Below are 15,026 nucleotides of genomic sequence, written 5' to 3' on the forward strand. Positions count from 1 at the left end.
GGAAGGAGGGTAAGAAGGTTGTAGGAAGGTAGGATAGCAGGGAGGTTGTAGGAAGGAAGGTAAGGTTGTAGGAAGGAAGGTAAAAGGTTGTAGGGAAGCAAGGTAGGAAGGTAAGAAGGTTGTAGGAAGGATGGTAGGAAGCAAGGTAGGAAGGTTGTAGGAAGGAAGGAAGGTAGGTAGGAAGGAAGGTAGGAAGATTGTAGGAAGGTAGGAAGGCAGGAAGGTTGTGGGAAGGAAGGTAGGAAGGAAGGTAAGAAGGTCATAGGAAGGAAGGTAGTAAGGTTGTAGGAAGGTAGGAAAGACAGTAGGAAGCAAGGTAGGAAGGTTGTAGGAAGGAAGGAAGGTAGGAAGGTAAGAAGATTGTAGGAAGGTAGGAAGGCAGGAAGGTTGTGGGAAGGAAGGTAGGAAGGACGGTAGGAAGGTAAGAAGGTTGTAGGAAGGAAGGTAGTAAGGTTGTAGGAAGGAAGGAAGGTTGGTAGGAAGGAAGGTTGGAAGGTTGAAGAGGGAGGAAGAGCAGTTAAGAAGTGGCAGAAGCTGATCAAATCTACCAGGTGTTGAGAGTTGACAGTAATTAGGCTGGCAGTTGAGTTTCAAATTGATATGTGATGTCACAATAGGACTGAACATTCTAACAGGCAAAGTGTATGGCAGAATTGCTAAACTTTAGAGCTGAATTGTTCAAAAACTACAAAATATTTTTAAAATCTGAATAGGATTCTGAAAGAGCTGAATGTCCTGAACTGTTTAAGCTTTAAATGGGGTTTCTAGCTCAAAAAATGAAGGAGGAGATACAGTTCAAGACGAGGGTTTCAACCTTTCCCCATAGACTTCCATTGTTTTGAAAAAGTAGAAAAAGCTTAATATGTCTAAAAGTATAAAAGATTTCAAAAAACCCGAAATGTGAGCCTTAATGGGCTTAAAGAGATGAATATTTTGATACCATAATGGTTTCAGTGGCTAAAAATATGAAGGAGTAAAAGAGGTGGAAAGGTTACAAAGGTCCCCCATTGACTTCCATTCAAAAAATGGCTGAAAAAAGTTGAATAGTTCAAAAAGTTCAAAAGGTATGAAAAATCTGAAAGGGGAGCACTAATGTCCTTAATGAGTTGAACATTATGATAGTGGAATGCTTTCAGTAGCTAAAAGTATGAAGGAGCTACAAAGTGTCAAAAAATGGGTGGAAGAAAAATAAATAAATAAATAAAGAACCGCAAAGCAATAGTGTGAATGCTGGGCATTCACACTAATGATGAGCTTGTAATATGTAGCAGGAGACAGCGTAATGGTGCCATGACCTTTTCAGAATGCAACAAATAATAATTCAATATTGTATGTTTTTATGCTGTTGCACTGGACGTTCATAGTTATTTGGGACATTGAGGGTGATCAAAATGCATCAACAAGTTCAGAGTCTCTAGCTCCAGGCTGGAAAAATGCAAAAGTACAGAAATGTAATCCTATTGACAACCTGAAAGTGTGCAGTTTGGTACACAATTTGAATATATCTGACTCTATAACAATTGGACAGTCTCTAATTCTGTTGGTTTATTACACTCAGGTAGTTCATTAAAGTCACCTCCTGTTCCAGGTCTAAAACCTCCCTGACTGGAAGCTGGAATAATTGGAACAACAGGTGAATGTAATGAACCATCTGGCAGAACAGAAAACCAGCAGTGTGGTTACCTGAGGACCTGATTGTGAGCAACATTTAGATTATGTGAGTAGGTACAATTTACAACAGTAGTCTCTAACCCTGCTCCTGGTGAGCTATCATCCTGTCAACCCTAATTCAACATGCTTGATTCCACTACTGAGCTGTTCACCAAATCCTTACTCTCTGAGTCAGGTGTGTTAGATTTGGGCTGGAGGTGAGAACTGACCAGATGGTTAGGTCCACTGATCTACAGTAAATTTAAGTATCAACTGTAACGTCTCTCAATTCTAGTGTCACTACTACCCCCTCGGCTACTACTCACCTCTCCATCGGGGCCCAGGGCAGGAGTCTGGCCTTCAGCATTCTCCAGCTGTGACATCAAAGGCCATTGGAAAATCAGTACACAAACCACACGCTTTGAAATGTTTAAATAAAGTCTAAATAAAGTAAGAAAATCCAAGAGGTTGTTCCTGACCTTCTTCTTCTTCTTCTTCTTCTTCTTTTTCTCCTTGAGGGCCTGCACGGCCTTGTGAGCTCTGACCAGCTCTGTAAGGTTGGCCACATACTCATCGGTCTGCTGCAGCAGGTATGCCAGACGCTTGTCCTTCTTTTGGTCGATGAGTTTTCGGTAGCCCTCCTCATCCTCAGCCTGGGAAAGCAAACAGATGCTCTGAGATTGTGTGTGTGTGTGTGTGTGGGTATGTGTGTGTGTGCAAGCTGACCATCTAAAAAAAATGTCTTATCAGTGCAACATATTCCTCAACAATGCCTTAGTAAATGCGTACTAAAGAGTAGAAACACACTATTTGCAGAGTTTTCCAGGCAAACAGAATTCCTTGTAAGAGTGAACTTACTCAGCAAACAGTTAGAAAATATGTGGACAGTGCTTGTACATCTGTGTAGTGCCTTCGCAATCTCCCCTCACCATGAGTCTCCTCATCCTCTCCTTTTCAATGCGCTCATTCTCCTTCTTCTGCTCCCGCTCAGTGTTGGCATGGTAGGTGGCCACAGCTTTGGTCAGTTTCTGAATCTTGCCCGTAATGGAGCGGTGGTACTCCTTGAAGTCTTTGGCATGCTGTAGGATGCTGTTTAGGTACTCCTGAAATCGAAGAGGGAGCAAGTTACAGAGAGGAGAGGAGAGGAGAAGAAAAGTAAAGAGGAGAACTCCATGGCTGTGTTTTATTCTCCACCTGGTGCTTCTGTCTGCGTTTACGCTCCTGCTCAATCTTCTGCTGTTTCTCCAGCTTCTCTGTGATGCGGGCCTCTCGTAGGGACTGACGCTTGCTGCGCTTGTAGGCTTTGGCATCCAGGGCGGTCTCTAGAGCTGTGTCCCGGCGCATACACACCACCACCTCTTGACGCAGCTGTGAGGTTATGGACATACAAATAGAAAACACACACAGACTCATCACTGTGACAAAATTAAATTATGCAAAGTTGACAATAAGGCCCATCTTATTCCTTCCCACTGATTGACATGCAATGACATAATGTGATGCCTACTGACTTACGGCTCACCTGTCTCTGGAAGTTAAGCAGTCGAAGTGCTTTGAGCTCTATCGTAGCTTTCGTACGCAGGTCACCAGCCAGAGAGCCTGGCAGGTTCTCCAGCTCGGCAATACGATGGGTGATTCGAGCCTGCAACCTGAGAAAGCAAGGAATGATGATTATTTAATCATGCATTTTACTGTCCGAGTCACAAATTTGAGCATTTTATTTGGTGCATGTTTTTTTTTAATTGCCTACAACCAACATTACGCATCCGTGAGAGAAGTTAAACTGAGTATGCAACACCAGCTGCATAAATAAAAGTTTTGAATAGAAATGAAATTAACAATCAACTAAATATGGAGAGTTAACAATGAGTCATTTTTTAAAAATGGCTTGCATACCTGTACTCCCTCTCCTGCAGTATCTCCACTGGGTCAAGGCCACAGGGCTTCTGGATGGGCGTGATGCGGTTCTGCTTGGCATGGTGTGGCATCATAGGGGTGGGCTGTGCTGGCTGGCCAGGGGACTGGGTCTGGGGGGGCATTACTGGGGAGGCAGCAGGCGGCACTGGAGGGGGAGCAGGAGAAGGTCGGCCAGTAGGCTGAGGGGGAACCAGCTTCTGGAGGGCGTTAGAGGGGGCCGCTGCATTCACTATTGGGCCTAGGCAAAGGAAATGAGCGAATAGGTGCAGGAAAAAAGAGATAAAGTCTGGTCTTCACCACACAGGTTTGTGGAAGTTAAATATGCCTCAATCAAAGGCGAATTTTGAGGACCTCAGAAAAAAAATATGTGTTGATGCTAACATGGATGGAAAAGGTTACACAACTATTTCTAAAGTGTTGGGGCCCCACCAATCCACTGTCAGGCATATGGACAAATGGAAGAAATTTAATACCATGGTTACTATCCCTAAGGGGAGTTATCCAACACAAATCCCTCCAAGAGCAAGGCGTTTAATATTCATAGGTCATAAAGAACCCCAGGGTAACTTCTAAGGATCTACAGGCCTCTCTTGCATTGGCTAAGGTCAGCGTTCATGTGTCTACTATCAGGCAAACACTGAACAGGAACAGTGCGCATGGCAGGATAATAAGGAGGAAGCCACTGCTCTCCAAGAAGAACATTGCTGCCTGTCTAAAATCTGCTAAAGACCACGAGGATGAGCCAGAAGGCTATTAGGAGAATCTTCTGTGGACAGATGACTCCAAAATAGAACTTTGTGGTTTACTCCACTCTTCCAAGCCATCTTGGTCACTGCTCCACCCCCTCTGTCGATTCGGGGAGGGCTGCAGACTACCACACGTCTCCTCCGATACACATGGAGTCACCAGCCACTTCTTTTCACCTGACAGTGAGGAGTTTCGCCAAGGGGACGTAGCACGTGGGAGGATCACGCTATTCCCCCAGTTCCCCCTCTCCCCTGAACAGGCGTCTCAACTGACCAGAAGAGGCGCTAGTGCAGCGACCAGGACACACACCCACATCCAGCGTCCCACCCGCAGACACAGCCAATTGTGTCTGTAGGACGCCTGACCAGGCCGGAGGTAACACGGGGATTCGATCCAGCGATCCCCATGTTGGTAGGCAGAGGAATAGACTACCACGCTACACAGATGCCCTCACTCAGCATAGTTAAATAACATACAGTAAAATGATGGTTACAAGAGATCTTAGAGAAGTACTGCCTACCCTCTGGCCAGGACTTGGGAGGTCCATTAGGGTTCTGTCCCTGTATCCCTGCTGGCACTCCAGATGGACCAGGTGGAGGCATGTTGGGGCCAATCATCCCTTCAGAAAAACAAACAAGAACAAATTCAGGGGTGTGTGACATTGTTTGTTGCCTATTTGTGACACAAGAAATCTACTCAATATCAACAAACCAAAAACCCTTGTCTCTCTAGAACTGGGTTTGTACCCAGGGCTGGAGAATAATTCAAAATTGTTTATCATCTTTTAATGGTATTGAATCCATATGAAATTCAGATCTTGTGATGTCATGATACACAATTTTAATGTGGAAATTCATGATAAAAATCTATTAACAAAGCTCACTTAAAGAATGAGGTCTGAAATATCTGAGGGAGTATTATTCGAAAGCTACTTTGGGTTTGATATCATACTCAACATTACCAAACAGTTCCTTGAGATGAACTTATGTTAGATTCTTAAAGCTGCTACAAGGAGTTTTCCACTGGTTATTAGTTACTGGTTATCAGTCTAGATTTAACTCTGAATGACCAACATAATCAAATGAGACCGTCAGTGAGACAATTCAATTTTGCTATATTCAATGCTTGTCTCTGGGTTGGATTCCCTGTGAAATCTGACAAAAACAATTCGTGGCATACAGATGGGATACAGAGCTACAATTAGCAACAAGATATATTACCTCATCACTGTATAACTTGCAAAAAGCTGTTTTTCCAAAACACCACCGCATCTCTCTCAGTCTTTTCTTCAAAACAAATGCACAAGCTACCAAAGAGAGATTGTACATCTTTGCGACAAGAGGCAATGTTTATGAAAAATTAATTCACTCTGCCGCCAAACGCTACCGCTTTTGTCCACAAGGGGGGGCACAAAACCCGCATCTTTAAACATGGTATTTTTGCATATATAAGCAGATATTGTGATATATATTGATATCGTGCAAAATTCCAAATCATTATCATGATATCAGTATTTTCCCTATTGTCCAGTACTAGTCATACCATACTAAAGCCCATGCCCCACTCACCATGAGCTCTGCCATATCCTGTGCCCATGGGTCCTGGACCAGGACCTGGTCCTCCTGGCCCACCTCCAGCACCAGAAACCAAGCTTGGCATGGATTGCTGCTGCTGCTGCTGCTGCATTCCTGGCATTGGCCTCTTCCCTTGGACGGCCATCTGGAGGTGGTCTGGTAAAGGCTGTCCACGGGCCAGCATTTTATAAGCCATAATCTGGGCCCTGAGTTGGTGGAGTTGGTTTTGGTTGAAAGGAGTGGGACCTCCTGGGCCACCAGGACCAGTAGGGCCACTGGTCCCAAGGCCAGATGAGAGGTTGGGACCGCTGCTTCCAAGACTAGGACCGGAGCTGGGGCCAGGACCAGAATTACTTGGAGGTCCAGAACGGTTATTTGGGCCCAAGGTCTGTGGGTCTGTGTTGGGGCCATCTAAGTTTGTAGAGGCAGAGCTGGGTCCACCAGAGGAAGAGGAAGAGGAAGACAAAGGCATGAGGGGACCAGAGGGAGGACCACTTGAGGGGACAGGGCTGGAGTGGTCAGAACCACCTAATGGAGAGTGGTAGCCTTGAGAGAGAGGAAGAGGGCACAGAGGGGGGGGGTAAGGTAAACAGACTGTTAGATGTAATAACTCTACTAATACTTGAGTGTGTGGCAGCAGTTTATCACTACTCCGGAGATATATATACCAGATTGCTGTATAACCAAGGTGTCGGAGTTATTCCCAGACCACTATTATGCCAACCTGTTATTTTTTAACTCTACAAACTCTTTTACACAATGTACGCAATGCTGCAAGATTTCTCAATACCTCTGTCTGATTTCCTCCCTCGCAAAGGTAAGGATTAAGTAATGGATTTACTTAAAGCCCTGCATTCCCCCAGAATAGTGAGCACAGGGGCAGGACCATGCCACCCTTGTAAGAAGATTTCCACCAGGCCATTGTTGCTGCTGTTTTTTAACTTTGTTTCTGCTGACTACATCCTGCCTTATTGATGTCAGCCACGATGCAGAATAGTTTGGTCTCCAATATCTTCACACATAAGAACCGAGGATATGAACAGTTTTTGATCCTGCATTTAGAGTAAGCTGAAACCAGCTTTGGTCATATCTATATTGATTGTGAAAGAGAGCCTCACACGATGACATCTGTATTGATTGACACAGATGACACAGCCAGGATGAGCTCAGCTCTGAGGGCAGTGAAGACACTCCCTACGAACCAGCCAGACCACATTGCATTTAAACCTTGGCCAGTATTGACATAACATCTGACATACACATAACTGGGTTTCACATGCTATGGGCTTAACAGTTAAACAAGCTATACCTGCCACTATCTGTTTTTGCTAAATGTTTGTACTCTTACTGATGAGACTCATTTCTGTCATTTTCTCATCAAGTCAAATATATATATATCTATTTTTTTAAATTATTTTCCCCCTTCTTCTCCCCAATTGTATCCGGCCAATTACCCCCCTCTTCCGAGCCGTCCCGGTTGCTGCTCCACCCCCTCTGCCAATCCAGGGAGGGCTGCAGACTACCACACGCCTCTTCCAATACATGTGGAGTCACCAGCCGCTTCTTTTCACCTGACAGTGAGGAGTTTCGCCAGGGGGATGTGGCGTGTGGGAGGATCATGCTATCCCCCCCAGTTCCCCCTCCCATCTGAACAGGCACCCCGACCGACCAGAGGAGGCGCTAGGCAGCGACCAGGACACACACCCACATCCGGCTTCCCACCCGCAGACACAACCAATTGTGTCTGTAGGACACCCGACCAAGGCGGAGGTAACACGGGGATTCGAACCGGCAATCCCCATGTTCGTAGGCAACAGAATAGACCGCTACGCTACCTAGATGCCATCAAGTCAAAAATATTGACTATCAATGATAACTAGTGTTTGGCTAAGTGAGATAAAAGTGGCCTTATTAATCATAGCCACACTGTCCTCTTAGATTAATTTCCTCCAGCTGAGGCTCTCTGAGTCTAGTGAAGTTGTAGTACTGATTTTTAAAGGCTTAAAATGTTTTTCCATCACTCCAGGCACCTTCAAATTTCTAAGTTTTTTGTTAATAAAGTCTGAGTCAGCTCCTCTGTTGTTGTGTTATCATCTGAAGGCCTCTGAAAGTTTGAAGTATTCAATGTCCAAACCACAACTACTGCAGTGCCTTAGGTCTAGCGTTCAAGCTCTGCACGCATTGACAGCAGATGTTCTGTATCAAGTGGATATTATTGTTTCTGATCCCAAAATGCACTGCTTTTGATAATATTTTGAATTACTAGTCAGTTTAAATGGACCATTCATCCCACATTATTAGTGACCAAACAGCTGCAAAATTTTAGCCTTTTCCGTTGCCCAGGTTAGTGTGGCGGAACACACAAATTTAACTGTTTTAGGGATGCATACTTTGCAACCCAGATGCCACTGTACCTTCTTTTTACTTGTAAATTTTCTCCATGTAAACTTACACAGGTTGAAATGGCAATGCAAAAGGGCTGAAAGAAGGAAGAAAAAGGCCTACTTCAAATCTTTAATACGTATGTCCGTATGCAGTAAAATCAAAACGTTAGGGGTGCGAGGGGCTGCTTAAAGTCGCTGGTCACCTGATACGTACCTGTCGGTAGTCCCATAGTCCAGGCTGAAGTTTAAAAGTGCTGTGTGCGAATTCTACTTGAAACTTGAATCCTGACTTTCTACCTCTCAGCCATGTGAATAACAACAACAAATAAAAGCTGGCAAGACAAATTCGTGTAAAAAGAGAGAGGACTTCACAGAAGATTTGCTGACATCTGCCATTTTTGAACACGCTTAATTGATATCATTTGCTGCAACAGCGCCATAGTTTGCGGAGGATTGTGAGTCGAGTCTCTTGGCGTGGGGATGGGCATCAAACCACAAGTTCAGATCACATGACCGGGCTTACTGTTTCAGACAGTGCTACTCTGGTATATACTAGACATGACAGCTGATATACTGCACACATATTCAGCCTATGCTGTGGCTATTCCCCGTCATTTCTAAAGACTATTCTAGGGTAGAGCTACCTCTTGCATTAAATATACCCCAAACACCACCTCTCACCCCACTGATACTTGCCTATGTAATTTCTTTTCCCCCTAGCCTTTGGGTCTTTGTGAGCTGACTGTTCATGTGTGTGCGCATATGTGCCCATACATGAATATGGTGTGTGTTTACTTTCTGTTTTGATGGGGTTGTTGTGGTACTGTGATTGCTGAATTTTTATTGCGGTAGCTTTTTTTTGAGAGCTCACAAGCCTCCTGTATCTGTTTTTATTGTCTTATGTCTAATTATTTACCAGGTCCACAGCACACAGGTTGTTTTTCTTTTTTAAAATGTGTTCAGTAAATAAATATTCCAATTATTGGCAAAGTTAATATATAACTGTACTGTGTAGGGTATACTTACCTTGTGAGTGTTGGTCAAGTGGGCTGGGTGGGGGGCCCATGCCACTGTGGCTGCCCTGCCTCATAGGAACCCCTTTCATCTGGCTGAAGCGGCCTTCCTCACTCATGCTCTTCTCATGCATTCCCTCCATAGACTGTTGGAAAAGTTAAAACATTAATATGTATATTCCACAGTCTCTAAGGTGTAATGCCACACTACTGGTTTCAGTGTTTCAGATCTGTTTGAATGGATGACACAAAATAATACAATGGCCACTGGCTTAGGTGGCTCTTGTTCTGCTTCAATTTCTTATGCTGGAAGAAGATATAATACCACAAATAATACCACAAATCAAGACATCAGGAAAGAGGGTTGTTCTCCAGTGCTGTTTGTAATGTTCCAGTGGGACTGTTAGTGTTTCTTACTTTGTGTAGAGGGTGAATGTTGTCCTGGCTGTAACCGGATGGCCCTGGTTGGGCATGTCCAGAAGAGGGCGGGCCAGGGCTGGGGCCCATCATACTGTGAGAGGAGCCAGGGGAGGGTCCAGGGCTGGGGCCAAGCATAGCCCCAGGGGAGGGCCCTGGACCTGGGGAAGGACCTGGGCGAGGGGTGCCACCCATGGGAGGGTCCGGAGTAGACATTACCCTGGTCCTGCTCCAAGCAAGCAGCAGGGACCTATAAAGGAAGAAAGATGGAGGTAGAGAGACAAGGTAGATAAGGGGAGAAGGGGGAAGGGAGGACGATACAAAGGAGCGGAGAGACAGAGAGAGAATTATGTTTATTTTATGTATATATTGCAGTTAGTTACCGGTTCAAAAGTAAGCTTCCCAATAAAGCATTTTTTATGCAATTAATTGTGCTCTCAAGACATTTTTATTGTTATAAAAATGATTAAGCAGGCTATGTATTATCAACTACGTTTTTTTTTCTTTCAAAGGATCAGGGATGCTCAGTCTTTTTTTTTTCCAAATCTGGGATGAATTTGTCCAAACACATGAGATGTAAGTGTCTTCCTGCTTAACTGCTGCGCTGCACCAAATCTTATCAGTCCGCGCTTGCAGGAGTGGCACAGGCAATGGCAGCCTAACGGCGTGTACGCATGAACTCCAATTTGAGACGGGAAATAAATTATGTACGTGAGCGCAAACCGGAGAAATCCCTTCGCCAAGACCAAGGAAGGGCTCCTCGACACGGGAATGGCGGATTGTGCTTGTGCGACTGACTTACCCCACATCCACACAAGGCTGTTCTCCGTCAGTACCTGGCTCCTGGGTTGAGATCTGGGTAAGAGAATACAACACCCCTACAAGCAGTCGCAATTAGTCTACTCACCCTCTTTTGTAATCTGCTTTGAAGCGTTAATTTCTCTCACCGACGTATCTTGAGCGCCCCCCTCCACCGCTCTCATGACCGAATGTCTAGTCACGGCGGCGGGTTAATGCGCATGCGTGCGCAGCGGTGTCCGGGCTTTCATGTGGGCTGCTGTACCAGTCAGCCGAATGCAGACTAGCAGTACTCTTGTAAATGTCCATCTCATATTGCCTCCTTTTAGTTGGGTTTATTTATATTTATGTATTTTTATTTTTTGTCTCTAATTTCAACCGAATATGTGATTGGTTTACTCAGCAAATTTCACACGAACCCCTGTTCATTTCTTGCGTTCTCTGCATCACTGTCAACATGCATACAGGGCAATACATTGCAGAGCTATTGCAGCAAACGTGCTGAAGGGAATAGAGTGAGAGTAGAGAAGCAGTGGGTAAAACAGAATTGTAACGTGTCTCACCGGTTAGCTGACTATACTGGCAAACTGTAAAAGATTAAACATTGTTTTTTCAGGCAATTTCCCATTTGGGATGAAGAATCGGAGTGCAGCATAAAGTAAGGACATAGGTGGCTGTGGGGTTGTTGGAGGTGAGAAAGAAATGTCAAACCCCATTTTTGGTATTTATTCACCCTATTGAAATCCTTATTTTTTGGTACGTGGGTCTGGTTTTTGCTCAAAACGATGAGACTTACAGCATGCAATTAAGAAAACCCCTGGCTAAAGCAGGCTGTTGTCTTTATTATGGCCTGTTTTACCTTTCATAAATGGAAACACATCATCCACAGGAATAATGCTTGGTGCCTCTTTAATACCACTAGAAGTCAGTGTTTCACTGTATGCCTACAATAAGCACTACTGAATGTCACACTACAAGCAAACTTCCTCTGACTTCTTTATATATTTGGTACTCTGCAGTTTTCTATAATGGCCATGCTATCATCTGCTGGCTATATCTTACAGTGATGATAGATAATTTTGCAAAAATATTTTTTGAGTAAGATCTGTCCGAGTTATAGACTAAGATGACTCCCCCCAAAAAAGTAAATACATACATACATACATACATAAAAACCCAATGGGATACAGTGTGAATCCTGTAGGTAATGCTCTCAATAGATATGTAAAGAGTTATGAATGTAGGAATCTGCATGACTTAAACTTGACATCAATGTTTTGAGGTATTAGAATTGAACGTTTATGTTCAAAATAATTCTACCATCAGTTTTGTTCCCAGTAAAAGGCGTATACTGTTGTCTGCATTATGTTGGAAGAAAAGAAAGAAAGCCACTTTATTTTATCATGGTATTCTTACAATGAATTTGTTCTCTGCATAGGAGTAGTGGGCAGCTGCAGCACCTGGGAACCAACTCCAGTTCTTCTTTCCATTGCCTTGCTCAGGGGCACAGACAGGAGTATTAACCCTAACATGCATGTCTTTTTGATGGTGGGAGGAAACCCACAATGACACAGGGAGAACATGCAAACACCACACAGAAAGGACCTGGGATGGCCTGGGGTTCGAACCCAGGACCTCCTTGCTGTGAGGCAAGGATATTACAGGATATTGTTCTCTTTAATCAGGTTGTAATCTTCAATTTAAGCCACAAGGAGGGCTCTCTGAAAATTGCTATGATGGCTTTGGGAACCCGTTTGTCTTATCTTATCACGGCCCTCTGAGTCTTTAACGTGAATGCAATTTGATAAGGGCTTTTTTAAATATAATAATCTCAGGGTTCATCTTGTGCAATTTTTCCTCAAAAATTTTGAGAAATCTTTTGTGGGTATTTTCTTAGTCAGGACAGACAGATAGATCAAAGGCTGCTCACAATGTCTGCATTTGAGTCTGTTGCTCACATATTTTGTTCCTGGATCTGGGCCTGAACTTGGACCCTTTACTCCTGAAACTCAGCTTGAATCTGGTTTTGTTTGTGGGTGAGGTTTTAGGTCCATATCCTCTGGATTTGGCCCTGACCTTCGGCCTTTTGAGCTTGGATCTTGACCTGATGTTCTCTGATTTGTCTGTTGGTCTTAGATTTTGGCCTTTGTCACTTCTGCATCTTTTTCATTGACTTTGGCTAGCTTAGCCTGTTTCACCCATTTTTTCCCCTTCGTGACAGCGTCAGGGATCATACAGGTTACTCTGACACCAGGTTTTCAGTCCGACATCCTTGTTTGCCATTTGAAAGGGTTCTGCTGCTGATAGTGCAGGCTTTTGCATAGCCATTTCCTTTGACAGTGAAGTTGGTGGTTATGTCCTGTAGGAGTAGCCTACCTTTGACAGATCTGCAAAGTTTTCAGCAACGTTTTCAGAGACTTCCTCTGTGGCCACGTTTACAAGCTTAATTGCAGTGGACATCCCCCTGCCTCTTTAATAGGCAAGGCAAATTTATTTGTATAGCACATTTCTCCAAGGCAATTCAGTGCTTTACATAAAACATAAAAGGCATGAGACAAAATGTAAAAGCAACACAAGGCAATAAAAAAGACATTTATATACAAATAAAAAGAGTAAACGCTACAGTGCAGCGTAAGACAATCAAACGCTTCAAATAAAAGGCAGTGGCAAAGTGGAAAGTCTTCTGCCTTGATTTTAAAAGAACTGAGAGTTGCAGCAGACCTGCAATTTTCTGGGAGTTTGTTCCAGACATGTGGTGCATAAAACGTGAAAGCTGCCTCTCCATGTTTAGTTTTGACTTTGGGGACAGAAAGCAGACCTGTCCCAGACGATCTGAGGCAGCCTGGATGGTTCATAATGTAGCAGAAGATCAGAAACGTATTTTGGCCCTAAACCATTCAGTGCTTTATAAACCAATTTGAAATCAATTCTTTGACGGACAGGAAGCCAGTGTAAAGACCTCAGAACTGGAGTGATGTGATCCACTTTTTTTTGGTCATAGTGTAACGTGCATGGATAAGTAGACACGTTAGCCCTTGGCTAATAGGTTGGACCCTTTAGCCGAGGGGTTAGCGATGTCTCCCGCGGTGCGGGAAGTACGGGTTCGCGTCCCGGCTGCGGCAGATTCTGTGGTTGCCCTCCGAATTCGCTACATTGGTGTCAGAAGTGGGATGGTGAGAACGTGAGGTCATCGGAAGCGCGTGCGCCCAGGGCCGTGAGGGAGCTGATAGACTGGAGCGCGGAGTCCCGAAAGAGGGTGGTAGTGTAACCTGCATGGATAAGTAGACACGTTAGCCCTTGGCTAATGAGTCAGACCCTTTAGTCGACTGGTTAACGTTGTCGCCGGCGGTGCGGGAAATCCGAGTTCGCGTCCCGGCTGTGACGGTCCGGCCGAGCTGCCACCCGAATTCCCTACATTAGCGAGAACTCAAGCAGCAGCGTTCTGAATCAGCTTGCAGCTGTTTGAGTGATTTTTTTTTTTTTAGTGAGACCTGTAAAGACACCATTACAGTAGTCCAGTCGACTGAAAATAAATGAACACGTTTTTCCAAATGCTGCTGAGACATAAATCGTTTCATTCACAGAAAGTTGAATCAGTTCATTGCGACACGTTTATTGAGAAAAAACGTCTGATCAGTCACCCACGGCCCTGCCTGGCGCTGTGCCAGAAGAGGAAACACCGAGGGCGGTCTGACAGGACGCGTAAGTGGGGCATGCTAAGCTAACTGCTAGCCCATGCAGACCGGGAGCTCCGACAGCCATCCTGGCTGGGTTTCGTTCTCTGGTCAGTGGAATTTTTGGACTGTGTTGTTAACTGTGTGTGTGTGTGTGTGTGTGTGTTTTCCCCCTTTTGTTCTCTTCTGTTTTTGTATTTTTTTTGTGGTGTCGTTTTTGGAAATTTTGGATTTGTTTTTATCTATTGTGTTGCACTGCTGTGGGCTGGGTGAAACGGAATTTCGTTTCTTTTGCGTATGCAAGCACATGATAGAAATGACAAATTGTTCCTGATTCCTAAGTGACCTCTTCGGTCTCAACTGACTGCAGGTATCCCCAACCCTTATAAACAATACAGTGGCATAACGACTGAAAACAACGATCGGTTTCATATGCAAATTGCCGTGACCATTAACTAGAGTTACAATGGCCATGTGTACTAGTCACAGAGGATTGGGGAATGGTTGCAATCACAGCACTGTAAGGTGGTGACAGATGTACCTTATTCCTGACACCCCCCCCAAGTTCAGGGATGGTTGTTGTTCCCACTTCACATTAGATGGCCTCTTTGACTCCCTGTTCAAACTAGCGTTCCTCCCTATCATGGATGTGCACATCCTTATCCTTAAAGAGTGGCCACTGGCCTGCAGATGGGCGTAGAATGCGGAGTCCTGGCCTGACGTGTTAGCCCTTCTGTGTTGTGCCATCCTCTTGGCCAGCATGTTTGGTTTCCCTGATGTACAAGTCACAGCAATCCTCCTGGCACTTGACAGCGTACACTATATTGTTCCGTTTGTACCGAACAACCTTCT

At 44.5% G+C, this 15,026-nt stretch overlaps 1 protein-coding gene across 1 annotated transcript in view; it reads right to left on the reverse strand.

Moving 5' to 3' along the window:
* LOC130113441 (transcription activator BRG1) overlaps positions 1 to 10,643 on the reverse strand; it is a 39,438-nt gene extending 28,795 nt beyond the window's left edge. Inside the window, exons 1-11 of the mRNA XM_056281043.1 lie at positions 10,610 to 10,643; positions 9,703 to 9,952; positions 9,299 to 9,431; positions 5,883 to 6,434; positions 4,835 to 4,933; positions 3,547 to 3,805; positions 3,173 to 3,299; positions 2,845 to 3,018; positions 2,580 to 2,753; positions 2,130 to 2,303; positions 1,977 to 2,024 (exon numbers count right to left, since the gene is read on the reverse strand). Coding sequence (XP_056137018.1) covers positions 1,977 to 2,024; positions 2,130 to 2,303; positions 2,580 to 2,753; positions 2,845 to 3,018; positions 3,173 to 3,299; positions 3,547 to 3,805; positions 4,835 to 4,933; positions 5,883 to 6,434; positions 9,299 to 9,431; positions 9,703 to 9,918 — 1,956 coding nt within the window. The 5' untranslated portion in view covers positions 9,919 to 9,952; positions 10,610 to 10,643. The remainder of the gene's footprint in view (positions 1 to 1,976; positions 2,025 to 2,129; positions 2,304 to 2,579; positions 2,754 to 2,844; positions 3,019 to 3,172; positions 3,300 to 3,546; positions 3,806 to 4,834; positions 4,934 to 5,882; positions 6,435 to 9,298; positions 9,432 to 9,702; positions 9,953 to 10,609) is intronic.
* Positions 10,644 to 15,026: the final 4,383 nt, after the last annotated feature.

This window comes from Lampris incognitus, chromosome 5 (assembly GCF_029633865.1).
Source record: "Lampris incognitus isolate fLamInc1 chromosome 5, fLamInc1.hap2, whole genome shotgun sequence".
Lineage (NCBI taxonomy): Eukaryota > Metazoa > Chordata > Actinopteri > Lampriformes > Lampridae > Lampris > Lampris incognitus.